We start from the raw sequence: 20,457 nt of genomic DNA, 5'->3' as shown, positions 1-20,457 counted from the left end.
GTGACTAGGTGTCTGAGGTGTTTTTTTTAATTAAAAAAAAAAGACTTTAGGGCGCCTGGGTGGCTCAGTTGGTTAAGCGACTGCCTTCGGCTCAGGTCATGATCCTGGAGTCCCTGGATCGAGTCCCGCATCGGGCTCCCTGCTCGGCAGGGAGTCTGCTTCTCCCTCTGACCCTCCCCCCTCTCATGTGCTCTCTCTCATTCTCTCTCTCTCAAATAAATAATAAAATCTTTAAAAAAATATATTTAAAAAAAAGATTTTAATTATTTTTTTGTGAGACAGAGCAAGTGAGAGAGAGCCCGAGCTGGGGGGAGGGGCAGAGGGAGAGGAACAAGCCGACTTCCCGCTGAGCAGGGAGCCCAGTGTGGCGCTTGATCCCAGGACCCAGAGATCATGACCTGAGCCCAGACGCTTAACTGACTGAGCCACCCAGGCGCCCCAGATGTCTGAGGGTTTTTATGGGGCCTGTGAGTGGGGCCCGTATAGTTGATTACCTTGTCTCTGTGGGTGTTTTTGTCTTTGTTTATGAGCGCATGTGGATGTCTGTTTGCAGGGGATTCACTGTGGCTTGGTCTTCTGGACTCAGAGTGTCCCCTGGAGAGAGTATAGGTGACAGTGGTGGTGAGGGTCACTGGGATTTCCCTGGACCAACATGCGGGCCATGAGCCAATCTATGAATCCATGAGGGATCCAGGGAAGCTGGGATTTGGGGAGGGTGTCAGAGAAAGGGACCGAGAAAGAAAGGAGAGGCATTTGCTGCAGGTCCACTGCATACCAGGCTGGGGAGGTGGGGTGGTTGATTCATGTGCTCCTTCCAGTATGCTGAGGTGGCAGGACAATCATCTCCATTTCACTGATGAAGACACTGAGGCTCTGGGAGACCCAAATCTCTACGGCACACCTTGACCTCTCCTCCTGCACCCAGGGCTTATGAGTTTAGGTGTCACAGCGGCGCCCATGTGGTGAACCACAGGAAATTCACACGTCCTCATCTCAGGAGGTCCTCATCTTCCCTCCCGCAACTCCTCATCCTCCAGGTTATCCACAAGCTCTGGAGATGGCCTTGACTCCTCTCTCGCCCATACCTGATCTATCAGCCCCTCCTGATGATGGTTGCACCTTCCAAGTGTGGCCAGTCTCACCAACCCCACAACCTCCACCCAATCAACTTCCATCATGTCTCCCCTGCAGTCCCCAGCTCCCCGATCTCTGGCTTCCACCCCTACACCTCACCTCAGCCCCCACAGTCTATTTTCCCCCAGAGCAGCTTAAGGACACCTCTTAACACTTAGCCAATGTCCCTCCTCTGTTCTAAAATGGACACTCCTCACTCTCTATTCTACGTTGGATGTGCATGTTGTCTGTTCCACATTGGACGTTCCTTGTTCTCCATTCTCCACTGGGCGAATCCACATTCTCTGTCCTGCATTGGGTACTCCATGGTCCCTGATCCTCAAGACACTCCCTATGTCTGTCTGCATTAACAGCCCAGCCTCTCTGACTACACTGAAGTCCACACTCTCTCTCCACATTGACCATTCCACCATCTCTGTATGTGTGATGCTTTTGAAAATGCATCTCTCATACCTCCAGGCCCCTGTATATGTATACATCATACACACAGACTTCCATGACTGCATTTGTGCCACAATTCCCATGATGCTTTCAACCAGTGACTGAGCTCCTGGGAGACTCAGGGTCCCTCTGATGGTGACAATAGCCCTGACTGACATCACCACGGTGTCCTTAGAAAGGCTGGTAGAGGACACTTTCACACAACCCTCGCTGCTCCACCCCCCCCCACACACACACCCCCACAGAGCCAGCAGGTGCAGAGCTAGAGTTTGGACCAAAGGTGTTTCCAGAAGCCAGTAGCCTGCTCACTGACCTTTCATGTCCTGGGGGACACCCCATGCTCTACAGTGTAATTATACATATGCAGGCAACAGGTGACACAGACCTTTCTGAGTCCCCAGGCTCAGACCCTGAAAACATGGGATGAAGCCCCTGAAAGCCAAGAGGGATTTTATTTTTTTTAATTACTATTTCTATTTTATTTTTTACTTTTGAGCGGGGAGTGCAGAATCCAAAGCACACTATTGGGCGCCACCTAATGGATGGTGGCGAAAGTGCAGTCTCCCAGGATGGGCATGCAGAACCATACCCACCCGCCCGTGCCCCCACCTCCCAATCTTTGAAAGCAGCCTACATTTTTAAGAACCCGACACGGGGTGCTTAACCTGTGGGCACTAACTTCAGGGACTGGCCTGGCTTCTTGTCCCCCATGAGGGTGAGATCCAGAGGCTAAGAAGGGACCCTCTCCAGCCTTGCCTCCATTTCACCCCACCAAGGCTTGGGACTGGAAGTATTTCTAGGGGGACTCACGGCAGGGGACATGGTGGGTGACAGGGGCAGACGGAGTAGAGGGGTGGGGGCAGCTGAGGAGCTCGGAAAGGTCAGGGATCAGATCTGAGTGTTATAAACATCCCACAAGACCACCTTGGGGAGTGACTGGACAGGAGAAGCAGATGGAGCTCCCTCTGGCTCCTGGACACCCAAGTCTGCCCTCAGGATGCCCGCCAGAGTGGGGGGAGTTTGTGCCCCCCCCCCCCAGTGGGTAGATAAACGCCCGGCTCCCTCCTGCCTCTGGTGGATCGAAATTGCTGGGTCAAGGGATCAAGGGATATGCCCATTAAAAGATGAATGGTGTAGTGACTGCCCCATTGAACAATGTTCAAGATTCCCAGCTGCTTCTTGCTGCAAGTGATTGCAACCCAGCCTGGAAACTTCCCCTTGAGCACACGACTTGACATCCTCAGGAGGTGGTAGCCCAGCCTCTCAACCCTGAAGCGGAACCACTTTAGGTGCGTGCTCTAAGCGCTCCCCCAGGGTCCCCAGGGGCGGAGGAGGTGGGCAGCGCTGCCCACGAAGTCACCTGCTCGCTGCTGCCCCCTGCAGGGCTCTTCCCCGGCACGTCCCTACCCCTCAACTGCCTTCCTCCGGGATACCCACCTTTGAATCCTAGTCTCAGGATAGGATTCTGAAGGGGGTACTCCAAACCGAGACAAGGCAAGACAGACCTCTTGGGAAGAGATGGGAGGACCCGGACGTGGTGGTGGTTCTGAGTAGCGACAGATAGTTTCGTCCATGGACACCACGCGTGTTTTATTGGTGGATACACACACAGGAAAGGGAGAAAGGAGCACCCCCGACCGTGGATCTGAACTCCAGGCCCTCACTTTGGAGGGACGTTAACTGCTGGCTCTTCTCTAACGACGCGGGGAGGGAGACTGGGACCCCACGTGCCCTCGCCCCGCGTGGGAGGAAGGACCCATGCCACCCCTGGGTCCACTACCGAGCCCAGCCGTCGGCAGTGGGCAGACGGCGTAGGGGGGGTCCGGGCCGTAGGGGCTCTGCCAGGGGCCGGGACAGGAGCAAGGGATAGGGGAAAGTCTTGGGAAAGTCGCCGGGGCCCCCAGGGGCTGGCGAGAGGCGCTCGGACTTGATGCTGACTGGGGGGGTTGGTGGGGAGGCGCCACGGGCAGGGGGACCCTCCTCACTCAGGCTTCGGCTCCCACTGCAGGGAGAGAGAGAGAGAGAAGGAGGGTTGTGAGCTCAGCAAGGAAGGGAGGAAAGCCAGGGAGGTGGTATGGCTTGGGCAAAGGCTCGGCGGGAGGACCTTGGGAAAGGAGGGGGTGGCGGTCCCTCTTGGGGTTTCCAAAATAGCCACCCATCCCACCAAGAACAGACGGGAGGGGCTGAGTGTAGAACCAGGAGTGGCCACCAGAGGTCAGCAGTGGCTAGGGGCTTCGGAAGACTTGGAGGGACCCCCACAACGACCCGAAATACGGAGGGGAGAGAGGAGGGGCAATTGGGGCACTTACCTGGGCTGGGGAGGGGCGGCTGGGGGCCCATCACCCCTGGAATGCTGCCAGGGGGCCAGGGTGGGGGGCTGCAGCAGGCCAGGGGGCGGAGGTGGGTCTCCCAGGCCATAATCTGGGGGGTAGGAGGAATAAACTGAGGCCCTGACCTCAGGGAGCCCCTTGCCCAAGCTTGACCTATCCCACCAGCCAGTTTTCAGTCCTGGTGGGTGGGGAAATGCTGACCACCCCCCCACCCCTCACCCCCAGCAGGCAGGTGTATGGATGCCTCCCATGGCAGGGAACATGGGGGGGTGCATACCTGGGGGGCCTGCAGGGAGGAAGGGGAAACTCCCGAGTGGGGGTCCCGGAGCTGTGGCAGAGCATGGACTCTGTAGGCTACCATAGAGGCCTCTCTGTGGGGAGACAGGGTAAAGGGGAAACTGAGGCCCACACCCAGGCCATCCTGCCCTCCCCCAACAGCCCTGCTACACCTTCCCCTCACTCACTGAGGTGCTCAGTCCCCCTCGGGCCCCCGACAGGCTAGCAGGCAGGTCTGGCCTCCGCCCATCTGCTGCCAGGTACAGGGGTGGTGGTGTCTTGCTGGCAAGGTGGCTCGGTGAGAAGAGAGGGTGTGCCAGGCCTGAGGAGCAGGAAACCCCCAGAGAGAGGGCATGTGGCCATGTAATCTAATGAAGTCTGAGGTCCAGAGGTAATACACACAGACAAGCAGTGCCTGAGCCAAGATCCCTCTACAAGCCCCCCTTGGATTCCCACTCCCTTTTGCCCCAGGGCCTGTGGCCCATGCTCACCTGGGGGCCCAGCTTTGGGGGCTGCTGGCCGGAAAGGGGATGGGCGGCTCTGGGCGGGGAGGGCCTCCCCAAGCCCACTGGGGTCGCAGCCTGGTGGGGGCAGGGCCCCATATACCATGTCCGGGCTGGGCATAGTAGGGGCTGCTGGCTGAGGGCAGAGAGGACGGGATTGGTTGGAGGAACATGGAGATGAGGACATTAAATCCAAGACAGAAAATCAGGGGCAGCCTCCACCTCTGGAAGCCCTTGCTACTCCTCCCTCTGGCCTAACCCCACATGATGGAAGGAGCCTTTGTCTGGTGCTATCACTCACTGACAGGCCCAGAGCTGAGGCTTCTTGCTCAGCATGGGGTTGGCACTGAGGGGGCTTCCCAGGGTGTTTGATGAATCAAAGAAATAAAGGAGGAAGAAATGGCTGTCCATTGAACTCTTATTCATCCTTCAAAACCCCAACTATAATGCCCACTCCTCCAGGAAAGCTTCCCTTCCCACCTAGGCAGAGACCTGCTCCCTAACTCTAGGCTTCTTGGCCTTAGGTCCTTGTCTGAGTCTCAGCCTTGACCACTTGGGCCTAGGAGGTGAGGGAGGGCCCCTTCGTGGTGGTGCAGGAAGTCACTTACATAGAGCCGGGGCCGGGGCAAGGCTGGGTCACCCCCATCACCTGCCAACCTTCGCAGCTTCTCTCCTGGCCCGTCAGGCCCTTCATCTGGCTCCAGCTCTGGTCCATCGAGGCCCACACCCCGCCGCTTCAGTGTCTGTGGGGAGAGGAGACAACAGGGTGACCCTCCCCCGATCCTAGCCAGGGAACCTGGTTCTATGGGAGAGGGAAGAGATCTACCCCGCCCAGCTCTGTGGGTGGATCGGAGTGCAGGCACAGCCTGTTCCAGCCAAATCCCATTGATCAAAAACCCTAGTGAGTTATCATCTAGCAAATTCCAAATGTGTGTGAGAGAGGGACTGTCCTGCCCTGGGACCAGAGAGGCCCAGGTCACACAGTGGGGGCCAAGATCCACTGGCCCTGCTGGCACTGTCCTAACACTCCTCCTGAATACGACCCTGCTACCTCCGTTCCGCACTGGAGTGCAGCCTCCGTGCCTGGAGTGCAGTAGGTGTTTCATAAATGTTGGAGGACAACCTTCTAGGCTTTCCTGAGCTGCTTCCCCCAGGACCTGCACACTCCTGGAGCCCTGCCTCTCCTTTGACAGCTTCTCCCCCACCCTCCTGAAACATTAGGGGTCACCATGTGCAGCCCTAGGCCTGCTGGTCTCTCCATCTCCATCTCTGGGGCTTCAGCTTCCCATCTTGGGAAAAGATTCCCATGTCCAAAGGGAAGTGATCTCGCCCAGCCTGAGTGGCGGGTGTGGGGGACGAATCAGCTAGTGCCCGGCTGCTTCTGTCTCTTTCTCCTGGGGACACAGCAGCTCAGACAAAAACACTCCGGGCCCTCCGTGAGGTCTGCTTGCTCTCTGCCCTCACCAAACAGGGGACAGGATTCAGTGAGATGAAGTGTGTGCGGGGCACACAGTGGATGTTTTTATCTCTACTGTGGGGGCAGCTGCCCCTCGGAGAGACCCCACATTGCCTCAAAGCTGCTTTTACCAGCAGTAAAGCCAGGTTGCAACATTCATCTTTTGTGCCAGGAGTCCCTAGGCTCGGAGCAGGCGCAGGGCGCTGGGAGGAGTGCCTCAGGGGTACCTCAAGGATGTCGGTGTTGGTGCGGCTCTCGTGGGGCTCGCTGTACTCCGTGTACTTCAGGAGCACGCGGTCCATGTCCGTGCTGGCATACTGGAAGAGGCGGTTGGCGCTGTTGAAGATGATGAGGGCGATCTCACAATCGCAGAGCACGCTCAGCTCATAGGCCTTCTTCATCAGCCCGAACTTCCGCTTAGTAAATGTCACCTGGAGCCGGGACGCACAGACGGGGTGGGAGAAGACATGGATTGGGGGTGGCAAGGAGGAGATGGAGGGGCCTAACTGTTCCCTGAGCATGCCTCAAGATTCTGTGCCTTGTGCATGCTGTCCTTCCTGGCTGCTCCCCTACTTCTCACCTCTCAACCCGGCCAACTCCTATTGGTGCTTCAAAACCTTGTCCAAATGTCCTCTCCTTTGGGAAGTTTTCCTGGGTCTCCAGGACAGGGCCCAAATTCCTTCTCTGAGCTTCGTCAGTTCTGTGCCTCCCTCTGGACCAGCCCTCTGAGTTGGGTGGGTTTGTGTCAAACTTCATCTCTCCCGTGACTGGGGCTCCAGTCGTCAGGGAGAATAAATGAATAAATCATCATGAAGATGAGCAAATGCTACATATCAAACTCCGGACTCCCCATGCCCTTGCAGCTCCCCCAAATGGACAGGCCTTTGCCCAGGCTGGGTCTGCTGCCAAGAACACCTTTCCCCCAGCCACTGTTCCCCGCCCAGTGAACTCACCTGCCGATTCCTTTGGTCCAGAATGCGGGAGATCTGGATTTTTTTCCTCCCCATTGTGCCAGGCTGGTTGGAGCGACCTTGGCCTTGCGGGGAAGGAAAAGAGGACAGAGTGGGTGGATGGAAAGTGAGACCGGACACCCAGCCTCCCTTCTGTCTTCCACCTGCCCCTGCCAAGCTCTGAGGGGGAGATGATGGGGGGAAATCAAGGCAGGCTGGGTCCCCCCCACAATCCCCACTCTCAACTGGCCCCAGATGCAGTAGATGCTCAGTGAACACCTTTGGACCAATTCCACATGAAGAGAAGGCTAATCGAGGGCAAAGGATCGGGGTACAGATGCCCCACCCCTGCCTCCAAAACAAAACAAGCTGGTAATTGTGGGACCTCGGGGGAGCCTGACCTTCCTAAGCCCCTGTGTGTGTGCAGTGGGGATAACAGTGTCACGCACAGCCCGGTGTTGTTGGGAGATAAAGTGAGCTAACCCACGTGCAGCATTCAGATCCGTCCAGCACACAGAAGATGCTACATATGCACTGCTGTTCTGAATACTAGCAACAGCCTAAAAGCCCTTGACGGGCCAGGTTGGATGGACATCTGATGCCGATACCTGGCGGCGCTCAGGAAACATCGCTCACTGAATCACTGATCTTGAGCCACTGGGAAAAAAAATTTTTAAAGCCTGGTACGCCGCACATCAGACACCTTTAAGCCATTCAATTCAAAACAGCTCCCCAACAAGCAAGATCAAGGGCTGTGGTTATAAGAAAACATATATTTAAAAATTGCATTGAGAGTAGAAAAGACTAGAAGGAAATGAGCAAGATAGGAGTCACTGCTGGGTGGAAATTTATGGGTGAATTTTTCCCCCTTTGTAAAAAATTTAGATGCAATTTGCACCACCTAAAAATCACCATTTTAAAGCGTGCAATTCAGTGGCACTTAGTGCGTTCACACTGTTGTACAACCATTACCTCCACCTAGCTCCAGAAAGTTTTCATCCCCCAAAAAGGAGACCCCATGTGTATTAGCAGTCACTCCCCATCCTGCCTCCCCAGACCCTGGCAACCACAGATCTGCTGTCACTATGGACGTGTGCGTTCTAGAGGTTTCATGTAAATGGAAACGTACAATGTGTGACCTTTGGTGTCTTTTTTTTTTCCTTCCCTTTTTGATTATCTGAATTTTCTAACTTTCCCCTCTCAGTGATTATAGATTATATCCATTTAAAAAGAATTGGGGCGGGTGCCTGGGTGGCTCAGTTGGCTAAGCGACTGCCTTCGGCTCAGGTCATGATCCTGGAGTCCCTGGATCGAGTCCCGCATCGGGCTCCCTGCTCGGCGGGGAATCTGCTTCTCCCTCTGACCCTCTCCCCTCTCATGTGCTCTCTCTCAAATAAATAAATAAAATCTTTTTAAAAAATTATAAAAAAAAAAGAATTGGGGCGCCTGGGTGGCTCAGTTGGTTAAGTGTATGCCTTTGGCTCAGGTCATGATCCTGGGGTCCTGGGATCGAGCCCTGCACCAGGCTCCCTGCTCATCAGGAAGCCTGCTTCTCCGTCTGACCCTCACCCTGCTTGTGCTCTATCTCTGTCAAATAAATAAATAAATAAAATCTTTAAAAAAATAAAAAGAATAACAGGGGGGACCTGAGGGCTCAGTCAGTTGAGCATTTGACTTTTGATTTCAGCTTGGGTTCTGATCTCAGGGTCCTGGGATTGAGCCCTGCAGGGGGTTCCAGGTTCAGCGGGGAGTCTGCTTGAGGATTTTCTCTCCTTCTCCCTCTGTCCCTCCCCTCTCTCTTTCTCTCTCTCTCTCTCAAATGGACAAATGAATCTTTAAAAAATAAAAAGAATAACAGGTGGGAGTAGGTCAGGACACCCTGAAAAGACCTCAAGCTTAGAGCTCACCACTGGGGTTTGGGCCTGAGGTCTGCTTGAGAGAAACCCTGGACCCTTCTCCTGAGGACCTTGGATCTCCCTGGAGGCGTGCTCAAGGGTGAGAATGGACTTGTGGAGGACAGCATGTCCCCAAGATATGCAGCATGTCGGGTCCAGGCCTTCCCCAGCTCTCCCCTTGCAGGGCTCCTTGGAATGAAGGAGTCACGTTGCCCACCGTGTAGCATTCATCCCGCTGTACAGACAGCCACCCCAAGGCATCCAAGACCCTTCCACCAAGTCTATGACCACATGACCTCCCGGCCCCTCTCATGTCACAGGTGACTGAGGCTTCCGGTGAGTGGCCTGCCCAGGGTCAGGTGGGCCTGCGGTCAGGTCCCAGACAGCCTCTGACCCACTGGGCAATCCTCAGCAAGGGAGGCCTCTCCCTAGGCCTCAGTGTGCTGTTCTGTGGAGGGGCTGGGTATGAAATGCAGAGCACCTGACACAGGCTTGGGAATGAGTTCTTGGGAAGTGTAGGAAAATGTGGGTCCATCTCCAGGAGCAACCATACCTGCTTCCCAGACTCCAGCTCCAGGGGTTTGGGTGGGACCCCCCCACCCAATGTTCCAGAGTCCCAGGGCCCAGGAGTGTTAGACGCTGTCGTATTTGGCTTGCTGTGTGACCCCAGGTGTGCCCTCCACTCTCTCTGGTCTGGGTCTCTGAGCAGTCATAACTATGCAGAGCCAGGACCCACGGGAGCCCCAGCCCTGGCCCCCCAGCTCCAGCTTGACTTGCTAAATTTAACTTTCCGGGCTAATTTTAATCCCTGGCCGGAATCGGGTGCGTTCCCACGGCTGGGATGTGTTGCCCCCGCCCTGACAGGTCCCTCGGGACAGAAGGGGGGCACTGGTCCGGAGGTCCTGGTGCCAAGGTGACTCCGGAAATGCCCCCGTGCGTGGGGTCCCATGGGAACGTGGGACTCAGACATGAATTTCCAGGCCTGGAAGATCTGAATCTGGACCCTTCTCAATCTGTCCCCAGTTTAGACAAGGACATCTTGGCCAGGGCAAGGCTCACATAATGAGGGAGCCCCATGAGCCAGAAGGTGGGGGTGGTTCTCTCTGAACTGAGACCCAAGAGCCGAGACAGGAAGTGAGTTCCAGGTAGAAGGAGGAGCAGGTCCAAAGGCCCTGAAGAAGGACGAGACACAGTAATGAGGCTGGAGCAAGGAGTCCAGGGGTAGAAGCCACAGAGACAAGGCCATTGAGCGATCTACCCAACATACAGCTCTGATCATACCCCATTCTTTTTTTTTTTTTTTTAAGATTTTATTTATTTGCGAGAGAGAGAATGAGAGACAGAGAGCATGAGAGGGGGGAGGGTCAGAGGGAGAAGCAGACTCCCTGCTCAGCAGGGAGCCCGATGTGGGACTCGATCCCGGGACTCCAGGATCATGACCCGAGCCGAAGGCAGTCGCTTAACCAACTGAGCCACCCAGGCGCCCCCATACCCCATTCTTGCTCACACCCTCTTCATGGCTCCCCTCTGCCCTCAGGAGAAATTTCTAGTCCCCAGCCTGGCATTTGAGGTCCTGCCCCAATTAGCCCCTGCCAATCTTAATCTACCTTCAACAAAATGACTGCCTGGAAAGCCCTTTTTTTGCACTTGGCCAACTCCTATTCACACTTCAAAACCCAGCTCAAAAAATTAATTCCTCTAGGAAGCCCTCCCTGCCCTCACTCTGGACTCCTACAGCTCCCGAATTTCCCCTCCAGTTTTGACCCCATGGGGCCAGGGGTGTGTATATACAGCTCTGTCTCCCTCAGACTGGAAGCCCCTCAGGACCAGATTTAGTGAATGGAGCAGGTCAAGAGAGACTCTGAACTGCCCCCAGCTTCCCTCAACAACTTCCTCTCAGACTCCCCCAGCTGACTCCCTACCCAGAAATACATGGGCATGCAAATCCAGTCACTCAGCGTTGACCTGTCTCAAGCCCAGGTGTGAAGGGCCAGCCAAGGAATGCGGAGGCGGAAGGCCCAGAGTGTGCATATATATTTGTACTCACATGCAAATCCCCACTGAGCCGCAGACAGACCCGGTGGCCTGTTCTCCAGATGTTGGCGTGATCGGAACTGCTGGGGGGAGGTGGCAGCACATGCTGAATGTGCCAGGCACGAGGGGGGAGGCCTCTTCTGTGCACACATCCCCCCTCCACCCCCACACTATCCAGCCAGAAAGCAGAGAGTTTGTGGCGTCTGTCTAGCAGAGAAGCAAAGAAATGGGCCCATTGACCCGAGAATGGAGCGGGGAAGGAGGCCCAGGAGAAATCCAAGAGGGCATCTCAGAGGAGGAAGCATGTAGTTGGGCCTTGATGGACAGGTTGGATTGGGGGTCTGAGCAGATGGGAAGGGGGTGGTCATTTGAAGCTGAGAGTCCAGTACCTCCCTACCCTTTTCTTCATACCCTCATACTTAGCATATATTAAATATCCACCATGTGCCAACCCCTTCAATAAGCTGATCACAAAAGAAGTAGAAAGTTTAAGTAGACCAATGACCATAGAAGATTAGAAAAGTGACTCAAGACCTACCATTAAAAGGACAGCAGGCCCACATGGTTTTACGGCTTTTATCAAACCTCAAAGGAGAGGGAAATGCAATGTTACTGAAACTAACCCAGACCTTTGCAAGCAATGAGAATTGCCCAAGTCATTTTTACAAAAACTCCTATATGTCAGAACCCGACTAAGTCCAGAGAGAGAGATGTATTTTTTTTTTTTAAAGATTTTATTTATTTAGGGGCGCCTGGGTGGCTCAGTCGGTTAAGCGACTGCCTTCGGCTCAGGTCGTGATCCTGGAGTCCCGGGATCGAGTCCCACATCGGGCTCCCTGCTCGGCAGGGAGTCTGCTTCTCCCTCTGACCCTCCTCCCTCTCATGCTCTCTGTCTCTCATTCTCTCTCTCGCAAATAAATAAAATCTTAAAAAAAAAAATTTAAAAAATAAATAAATAAATAAAGATTTTATTTATTTATTTGGCAGAGAGAGACAAAGCGAGAGAAGGAACACAAGCAGGGGGAATGGGAGAGGGAGAAGCAGGCTTCCGGCTGAGCAGGGAGCCCGATGCGGGGCTCGATCCCAGGACCCTGAGATCATGACCTGAGCCAAAGGCAGACGCTTAACGACTGAGCCACCCAGGCGCCCCAGAGAGAGAGATGTATTGACCATGAAAGGGTCAATGTGAACCAGAGATTTCAGGGAAGATCTCCTGAAGAGGTGAGATTGGAGCTGAGACCTGGAACACATGAAAGAGACAGCCAAGCAAGGGAAGAGCCAGTCATGGAAGATTTTGTGGGGGTGAGGGGTATTCCTGGCAGGGGGATCTCCAAGGGCAAAGATCTGGAGCGATCAGAAGTTTGGTATTTTATTTTTATTTTTTAAGATTTTATTAATTTATTTGTCAGAGAGAGAGAGAGCACAAGCAGGGGGAGCGGCAGGCAGAGGGAGAACCAGGCTCCCCGCTGAGCAGGGAGCCCAATGCAGGACTTGATCCCAGGATCCTGGGATCATGACCTGAGCTGAAGGCAGAAGCTTAACCGACTGAGCCACCCAGGCGTCCCAGGAGTTTGGTACTTTAAAGAAATCACAGAAGACTGTACGGGCAGACAGTATGACAGTGGGAAGAGGGGAGAGGGATGAAGGATGGTGGTAGGGAAGACTGTGAGGGTCGGATCACATAAGGCCACAGTGACGACTGTGGGCTTTACTCTGAGGTCAACGAGGAGCCATGGAGAGTTTGGGGTCGGGGGGGTCGGGATATAATTTTACAGTTTGAAAAATCCCCTTGTACTCTCTTACATGGCTGGTGGGAGGGGAAAGAGGCAGAGCCACTCGGGAAAACCAGCTGGTGTCTCCTAAAGGTGAATCCATCTTCCCTATGACCCAGCGATCTCTCTCCTCAGTATTCACCCAAGAGAAATGGGTCCATATTTTACCAAAGGACACAGACAAGAGTGTTTTCAGTAGCTTCATTCATCCTTGCCCCAAGCTGGAACCCACCCAGATGCCCTCCATGGGAGAATTGGCTAATACTCTCTACTAGACTCTATGATGGGACTACTACCTAGCACAGTAAAAGGATGCACTCCAGCTCCATGCAACCACACAGGTGCTGGACTCAACAGTGGGGACGCGCTGTGTAATCCCATTTATGTGAAGTTCCAGAAGAGGCGAAATTCCCTTTTACAGTGATGAGGGTCAGCACAGTGGCCACCCCGGGCAGGCACTGTGACAGGGCAGCAGGACTTGCAGGGGCTGCTCGCCAGCCCAGAGTCCAAGGACTCAGACGTGTTTCATTTGTGCAAATGTGTTAGCCCTACTCCGATGATTTGTGCCTTTTTCTATGATTTATCTCAGTCAAAAGATTTTTTTTAAAAAGCTTCCTCTGCTCAGGGTTGCCGTGGGGAGTAGCATCTAAGAAGGAGGCAGGTGACAGGGAGAGGCTGGGGCAGGTGTCCAGGTGGGAGATGTGAGGCCTGAACTGGGACGGGGCGGGGGGTAGAAGCGGAAGAATCGCTTGGCAACGAAAGGGCCTGGATCCACTGGTGGCATATGTGAGGGGTGGGAGAAGAGCCTAGATCCCAGGCCTGAGCACTGTGCAGGGAAAGAACTGAGGACAAAGGAAGGTTTCCTGAGTGCCCGGAGCACCATAAACTCTCAACGGCTGTACCTGTGCTCACTAAGTCAATCAACAAACACCTCTGGGGTCCTTCAGGCCGTAGACTGTCACCTCTTTGACCTGGTGAGGTCTTTTAGCACCTTGGTGATGGAGATACTACAGGAACTGGAAAGAATGTCACCCTCCCACTGACCCTTCACCATTGCTTTCTCCCTGTCTGAGGACTCAGTTTTCTCACCTGTAAATGGGGGTAAGAATCCTTCTCCCCCACCAGCTGGGGAGGACGGGGTGGTGGATGGCTCTGCTGACCTTGTCTTCTTGCCTTCCAGAAGCCAGAAGGAAGAAGGGCTGGGCCTTGGGATTGGGGGCGCTGAGTCAGCATGCCATCTTGCAAGACCACAGCGACACACACAGCGACACGCTGGGTGATATCAAGCCCCCACTTCCTCCCCCATAAAATGGGTCACAGAATTCTGGCCTCAAAGGCCTTGCAGTGAGAGTTTGAGAGAAAAGACCAGGAGCCAGTCAAGTTCCCCTTCTTGGCTCCCAGTGGGGCTTAAATGGGGGGACAAGTGGCACAGTCACGCTGCCGGACCCCGGAGCCCAGAGGCCACAGCTTGGCGGGGCACCCGGACAGGGAAAGGAGGGGAGGAAAGGAGAAGTGAGAGGCAGGTGGGTGGTGGTGGGGAGGGGGAGGGGAGGGCCCACGGGGACGCGGCGAAGCGGGGAGGGGGCGCTGCTCCTGGGCGGCTGCAGCGAATCAAGCCTGCAACCTCGCCTCACGCAACCCAGGAGGTGGTTTCATCACCTGTTCCCCAAGTACCTCATTACAGGCGACAGGAAGAGCCCCTTGGAAAGCTGGGACCCTCCCCTTCCTCTCTCTTGAGGGCTCAAGCTATTCCGACCCCAGCTGCCAGCGACCCTCCCCCCCCAGCAGGGGCCCTGGGCCTGCCTCCTACCCTGGGGGCCAGGGGAGATGGTGCCCCAAGTGGGGGGGGCCTCTGTGGGTGACCTAGGGGCTGGCTCAGCCCACAGTAGGCCCCGAGGGCAGGCGGGCTCTGGCAGTGACTCTGGTGTGGCCAAACTTGTGTGGGCCTCAGTTTCCTCCTCCAGGAAATGGGGAGAGTCAGGGCTGCCTTGCTGAGCTGGGGTTGGGGGGTGCTGGGGCTTCACAGTAGGTGTTCTGTACTCCTCCTTCCCCTGTGCATCGAGCTTTCATGGTCACATGGTCACCTCTACTCAGCCCTGGGAGGTGCCCAGATCAGGCAAGGGCCCTAGGCAGACTAGGCAGGGGGTTTAAGAAATAGGGGGACGAGAAGAAAGCCCATTCCTCAAATGGAAAGATGAGGGTAGGGAGATGCCCCACACAAGGAGTCCCCCAAACAATGCAGAGCCCCTCAAAATGCACAGATGCTTAAAACAAACATAGATCTCCCCAACACATGGATCACCCTCAAACACATGTGGATCCCTCCATACAGAAGTCCCCAAAAGACATGTGGTCCAAAATACACACAGACCCCCCCAAACCCATGCAGCTTTCCAAACACACATATCCCCAAAACACACTCAGAGCACCCTGCACATGTAGACCCCCAAATACACACAGACCTCTCCAGACACACGCTGAGCCCCCGACACATTCCAATTCCCCAAATGCACCAGACTCCCAAATACACGCAGACACTCCCAAACATACCATGCCCCCCAAACACATGCATGTCTGTTGCCTGTAGACCCTCAGACACAGGTAGGGCCCCCAGACCTGCAGTGGTAATAATGCCCAACCCTCTGGCTTCTGGAGCCAGAGTGGTCAGCAGCTCCAGGGGAGGGTCGGGGGTTGGGGAGTCTGTGGGAAGTGAACACCTGGGGTGGGTCACATATCTGGGCACTTCATGGGGCTCACAGGCTACACCGGAGCAGGTGGCAGGGGATTGTAGGGATCTTTTTTTTTTTTTTAAGATTTTATTTATTTATTTGAGAGAGAGAGAATGAGAGAGAGCGAGCACATGAGAGGGGAGAGGGTCAGAGGGAGAAGCAGACTCCCCGCCGAGCAGGGAGCCCGATGCGGGACTCGATCCAGGGACTCCAGGATCATGACCTGAGCCGAAGGCAGTCGCTTAACCAACTGAGCCACCCAGGTGCCCGGATTGTAGGGATCTTTGTGGTGATCCTGGGAACTGTAGGGGTCTGAGGGATGAGGTGTGTCACCCATATACAGCTCTGAATCCCCAGAAACTGAGAATGTTCCAGTTGGAGAAGACCCCTTAGGGATCCCTTGTCCATGAGTCCCTCTGATACCCATGGGGAAACTGAGGCCCAGTGGGGTCCCTCAGACCTCCCCTCCCCAGGTTTGCTCCTAGGAGGGCCCACTGTGGCCATGTAGTGAGAGGCCAGGGCTGTGGCTGTGGGCCTGGCCAGACCAGGGTTCAATTCCTGGCTCCAACGCACATTCATTGCCTGACATGCTCTGAGCCTTAGTTTCCCCATTTGTACTGCTAGTCCCTGGGAGTTCCCCAGGCGCCCACCTACCTGTCCCTCCTCTTTAGAAAGGCCTTATCTACCAGCAAATTCTAGTACACCTTCTGCCCCTTTTCGGGCATCTGACACAGTAGTCCCACACAGACCTGCCACATTCCCACCACTGGGCCTTTGCCCAAGCTGGCCTTTCCCCTGGTCCACCACCCTTGCCAGGCTTGCCCAGGTCTGAGGAGCTGCTCCATGTCCTTCGAGGCCAAGCAGAAATCCCTTTTTCTGGAGGCGCCAATTTTCCCAGGGGAGAGTCATCTCTCCCTGAGGCACTTAGCCCCACTGGAAACTTTCTGTGCTTCTTTGCTACTTTCTTTGACAATCATGCTGTCCCACTACGATGTCCACTCAGTGAGGGCAGGGGTGGAAGCGCCCCAGTGCCCGGCACACAGTAGGCCCCCAATCACCCTTCCTTGGGTGAATGAGCAAACTGCTTAATCAATGGAAGAAACATGGACAACTGGTTCAGTTTTCTTCTAAAGGCCTGTGGCCCACAAAACAAATTTGAGCCCTGCCCCCTTCCAGTTGGAGACCCCTGCTCTGAACAGCCACCAGCACAACAGCCAAGTGGATGGTGCTCATGCTCCTTTCCGGCCCAGGGACTGACCCTCCGTAGGTCCCACTGTCCATCCAGGAAGGAAATCATGTCCCTCATCTGCCAAGAAGGCCAGTTTCTCTGACACAGCTACTGCAAACAGAAGCCCACTACCCCATGCCACCTCCCTGAAGGGTTTGGGACCCTGACCCCTGGAGCTGGGAGAGACTCTACATTCAGAACCCAACCCTGCTGTCCCAGGTTGGAGCTCAGGGCCACCCATGGCACCCAGTGATGTCCCCCGAGCCATAGGGGCAACTGCAGGGATGGCCCAAGATTCCCCTCTCTTTGTTCCAGAGAAAGATATCCCTGTGGGACCCCCAGAAACTCATCCCCTAAGGCCAGGGCCTCCCTGCTTGGGAAATTAGCACATCTGTCAGCGCTGGGTGGAAGGGACTCGGCCCACGGCCCAGCAGACCCAAGACGTAGCCATCCAAAGATGGGGACCTTGGGCATCCGTGGTCCCCACTCTCTTCCCCCAGAAATGTCTGAGAGCACACCAGGTGCAGGGGACATAGGGACAGGGAGTGGACAGACCCAGCCCTGTGGGAGCGGTGACAATAGACACATAATCATGGCAGAGACAGAGACCTTCAAGGAAGAAATTCAACAGAGGGAAGCAGGAGGGGTGGGTGGCAGGGGAGGGAGCTGGTTTGGACAGAGGGGCCAGAAGGCCCTTTCTGAAAAGGGGGTCCTCAAGGACAAGAGGACACCAGCCATGTCGGGATGTGGGGGAGAGACTGCTTGGTGGAAGAAATGGCAGGTGCAAAGGACCTGAGGTGGGAACATGCTGGTCAGCTTCCAGGTGCAGGGGGAGCCAGTGTGACTAAAGCAGGGGGAGCCGATGGAGACAGAGGAGGGCAGGGAGGCCACATGGGGCCGGGTGGAGATGAGAGGGTGGGCTGTAGAGCAATGGGGAGCCATGGAGGGTGTGCAAGGAGGTGAGAGCTGTGGTCTGATTCAGGATTTTCAGAAGACCCCGTGGCTGCTGTGGGGAGAAGCCCTATTGGGGGGAGGCCAGGACAGCATTTGGTGAGAGACAGTGGGGGCTGTGGGTGTGGAAAGTGGACAGGGGCAGGCCTGTGCCCGCAGCCTGTGACTCCTTGTGCCAACCAGCCTCAACTGCTCCCTGCTGAGGGCCCTGCCTTGATCCCGGGTGAACCTGGACCTGGCGAAGAGCAGGCCAGGAAAGTGGACAGCCCTGAGGCCTCCTTGGCCCTGGTAGAGGGTGGGGTGGGGATGGGCCTAGACGGGGCTCACAGGGACTTCCACTCGGTCACAGTTCGGATGGCACCTCCTATTACTGAGGGCCTACTGTCTGCCCAGGCCCACATGCTACCTCCTTTACACACAGAACCTGTCTGACCCACAAAGAGCCCAGTGAAGTGGAGATCACTGTCCCCATTTTACACAAGAGGAAGCAGTCTTCCCCGAGGCCACACAGCGAGACCCCCCAGATTCTCACTCTAGCCTCGCTTGTACCCCAGGGCTGTCCTGCTGCACCCCCAAATCACTGTCCTTGCACAGTCTGGGAAGTGAGTCTGGGGCGTGGTTGGGGTCCAAGACACTCATTCTTGGGCCTGAGAGGTGACAGGGCAGTCTCACAGCTCCCAAGATACAGGCCCAGGGAGACCCTCTTCTGGGGGTTGAGAAATAGGACCCAACCTCTGTGTGCACCCCACAGGGATTCAAGGGCCAGGGTTGGGGTGAGCTCTCTGACCCCAAATGGGATTCCAGTGTATGATAAATCCTCTCTGAAAAATGACATCTGTCTTCAGGTGTCTATGTTCCGCATATCCGAAGGCCAGACCCCTAACATTTCTACATTAATTGCATCTGAGTTGGGGTAAAAAATAATTTTAATTCCCTTTCCCTTTCTTAATTTGCATTTTCCAGATGTCTGCCTGGTTGGGTAATGATTTAACAAAATATCATTAGTTGGAGGTGGAATGTAAAACCGAGCTCAACTTGCTCAGGTCACAGGGGCAGCTGCAGAGCTCAGAGAGGGGCAGTGATCTGTCTGAAGTCACACAGCGAGAGGAGAGAGAAGACTGGGCCCCTCGTTCCTGGCTTTGTTGTCTCTGGATGGCAGAGGGGCAGCCTTGAGCCCATACTTTCTCTGAGGAGACTGGATGTCTCCATCTGGCCTCAGTCTTCCCTCCTGCAAAGTGGGCACTCCAGACCAGATAAATAGCTTCCAGCTCTTGTAGGTGAGACCCCCCCCCGGCCCTCAATGTTCTAAAATTTTGTTCCCTGGAAGTCAAGATTCACTCCTTGACTCAGACAGGCAGTGGGAGGCAGGCATAGGGACAGGATGGAGGAAGGCTGACTTCTCCCAAAGCCCTTTTGACCTTTGCAATTAAACCCCACACACTTGTCCTTCCCAGTCTAAATACCGTTTTGAACCCAGTTTCTGTCACTCCAATAGTCTGAGAGTTCTCATTACTGGATGCCAAATGTCCAGAGGTCCTGACCTTCCTGGGTGAGGATTTCGGGGCAGGCCAGGCATGGCCTCAGCTATTTCTGACTTCCAAGTCTGCAACAAGGGGACTGAGGATAACCAGGTAGGTCAGTCCGCCATGTCTGCAGCCGGGGCCCCGGGGGGGGGGGGGGGGGGCGGGTAGGGGGAGCATGACTGTGAAGGTAACACAGCCACCAGCTTGTCGTGTGCTGACAATCTCAGAGGGCTGTGACTATTGTTCCTGTACCCATCTCCCCGATGGGGAAACTGAGGCACAGGGAAGCGGGTGACCCAGGCAGCTGTGCCACCCCCCCCCCCCCCAGGGCTCCATACCTCCTATCCTGCCCCCAAGCTTCACAGGCACCCCGTGGGCCCAGCTGAGGCCCCACACTCACTGCCTGAAGCTCAAACCCCACAGGGCAGGTAAGGGTCATGGCAGTCACAGGCACACATGGATAGTCATGCCACATGCAGGTGTGGGGCAGTGACACACAAGGGCAAAGTCATAGCAAGGCACTGGGGTGTGTACAAGGGCCTGGAGGATGTGCCAAGGGGTGCATCCCCAGAGAGGGGCACACTCCAGCTCACAGACCAGACACAGCTCACAGACAAGTAACAGGGGCCAATGGCCCCACAACTTGGGACACACAATTCCCCAAATGACATCAAAACCCTCAGACACATGCCCCTTGGACACACAACCTCTCAGAAACACAACCCTTGGACTTGCAACCCTTTGGACACACCCTTCCCCTCAGACTCACACCCTTTGGACACAACCGCTCAGGACACACATCTCAGGCTCACATCCTAGGACGCACATCTCTTAGACACACAACTCTCCAAAGCACGGCAGCACACTTGGACTTCCAAACCCAACCCTAACCACAGGTGCCGTTCAAATGACACCACACAAACCTCGGCCCGACGCGACACGCACCTGCTGGGCCTGGGGCCCTCTGGACGCTCGCGGACCAGTCTCGCAGCTGCAGCACAGAGCTCGGAGCGCGGGGCTGCCACAGGTGCCTTCGAACGGGCGGCCCCGCCCCCACGGGAGCTGATTGGTTGGGGTGGGGATCATTTGCATATGGGCCGTGATGGGCAGGCACTTGGGCGTGGCCCCGCCCCGGGAGTTCTAGGGACCCGGACTCAGAGCCCGGAAGACGCTGAAATGAGGAGGGCGTATAATGAAGAGAGGGGACCAGGGCGGGGGCTGGATCAGACCCGCCA

At 55.5% G+C, this 20,457-nt stretch overlaps 1 protein-coding gene across 1 annotated transcript; it reads right to left on the bottom strand.

Moving 5' to 3' along the window:
• Nucleotides 1-3,265: 3,265 nt before the first annotated feature.
• Nucleotides 3,266-20,197, bottom strand: MEF2B (myocyte enhancer factor 2B). Its single transcript, XM_021683089.2, has 9 exons — nucleotides 20,168-20,197; nucleotides 7,094-7,176; nucleotides 6,368-6,571; nucleotides 5,293-5,427; nucleotides 4,673-4,820; nucleotides 4,370-4,503; nucleotides 4,183-4,276; nucleotides 3,885-3,996; nucleotides 3,266-3,577 (listed from the first exon to the last, which is right to left on the bottom strand). Exons 2-9 carry the CDS (start codon nucleotides 7,145-7,147, stop codon nucleotides 3,352-3,354), a joined length of 1,107 nt encoding a protein of 368 aa, XP_021538764.1. The 5' UTR covers nucleotides 7,148-7,176; nucleotides 20,168-20,197; the 3' UTR covers nucleotides 3,266-3,351.
• Between the last annotated feature and the right edge of the window lie 260 nt (nucleotides 20,198-20,457).

Source organism: Neomonachus schauinslandi, chromosome 1 (assembly GCF_002201575.2).
Source record: "Neomonachus schauinslandi chromosome 1, ASM220157v2, whole genome shotgun sequence".
Lineage (NCBI taxonomy): Eukaryota > Metazoa > Chordata > Mammalia > Carnivora > Phocidae > Neomonachus > Neomonachus schauinslandi.
This window is presented reverse-complemented; position numbering and strand designations above follow the sequence as displayed.

Bases quoted from the DNA above. Each gene is read 5' to 3' on its own strand.
- MEF2B (XM_021683089.2), bottom strand. From the start codon at position 7,147: ATGGGGAGGAAAAAAATCCAGATCTCCCGCATTCTGGACCAAAGGAAT. The intron at 4,504-4,672 runs GTGAGCATGGGC...CCTGCTCCTCAG, and splicing joins CCCCAAAGCTGGGCCCCCAG to GCCTGGCACACCCTCTCTTC. The intron at 3,578-3,884 runs GTAAGTGCCCCA...CTCTCCCTGCAG, and splicing joins GCCGCCCCTCCCCAGCCCAG to TGGGAGCCGAAGCCTGAGTG.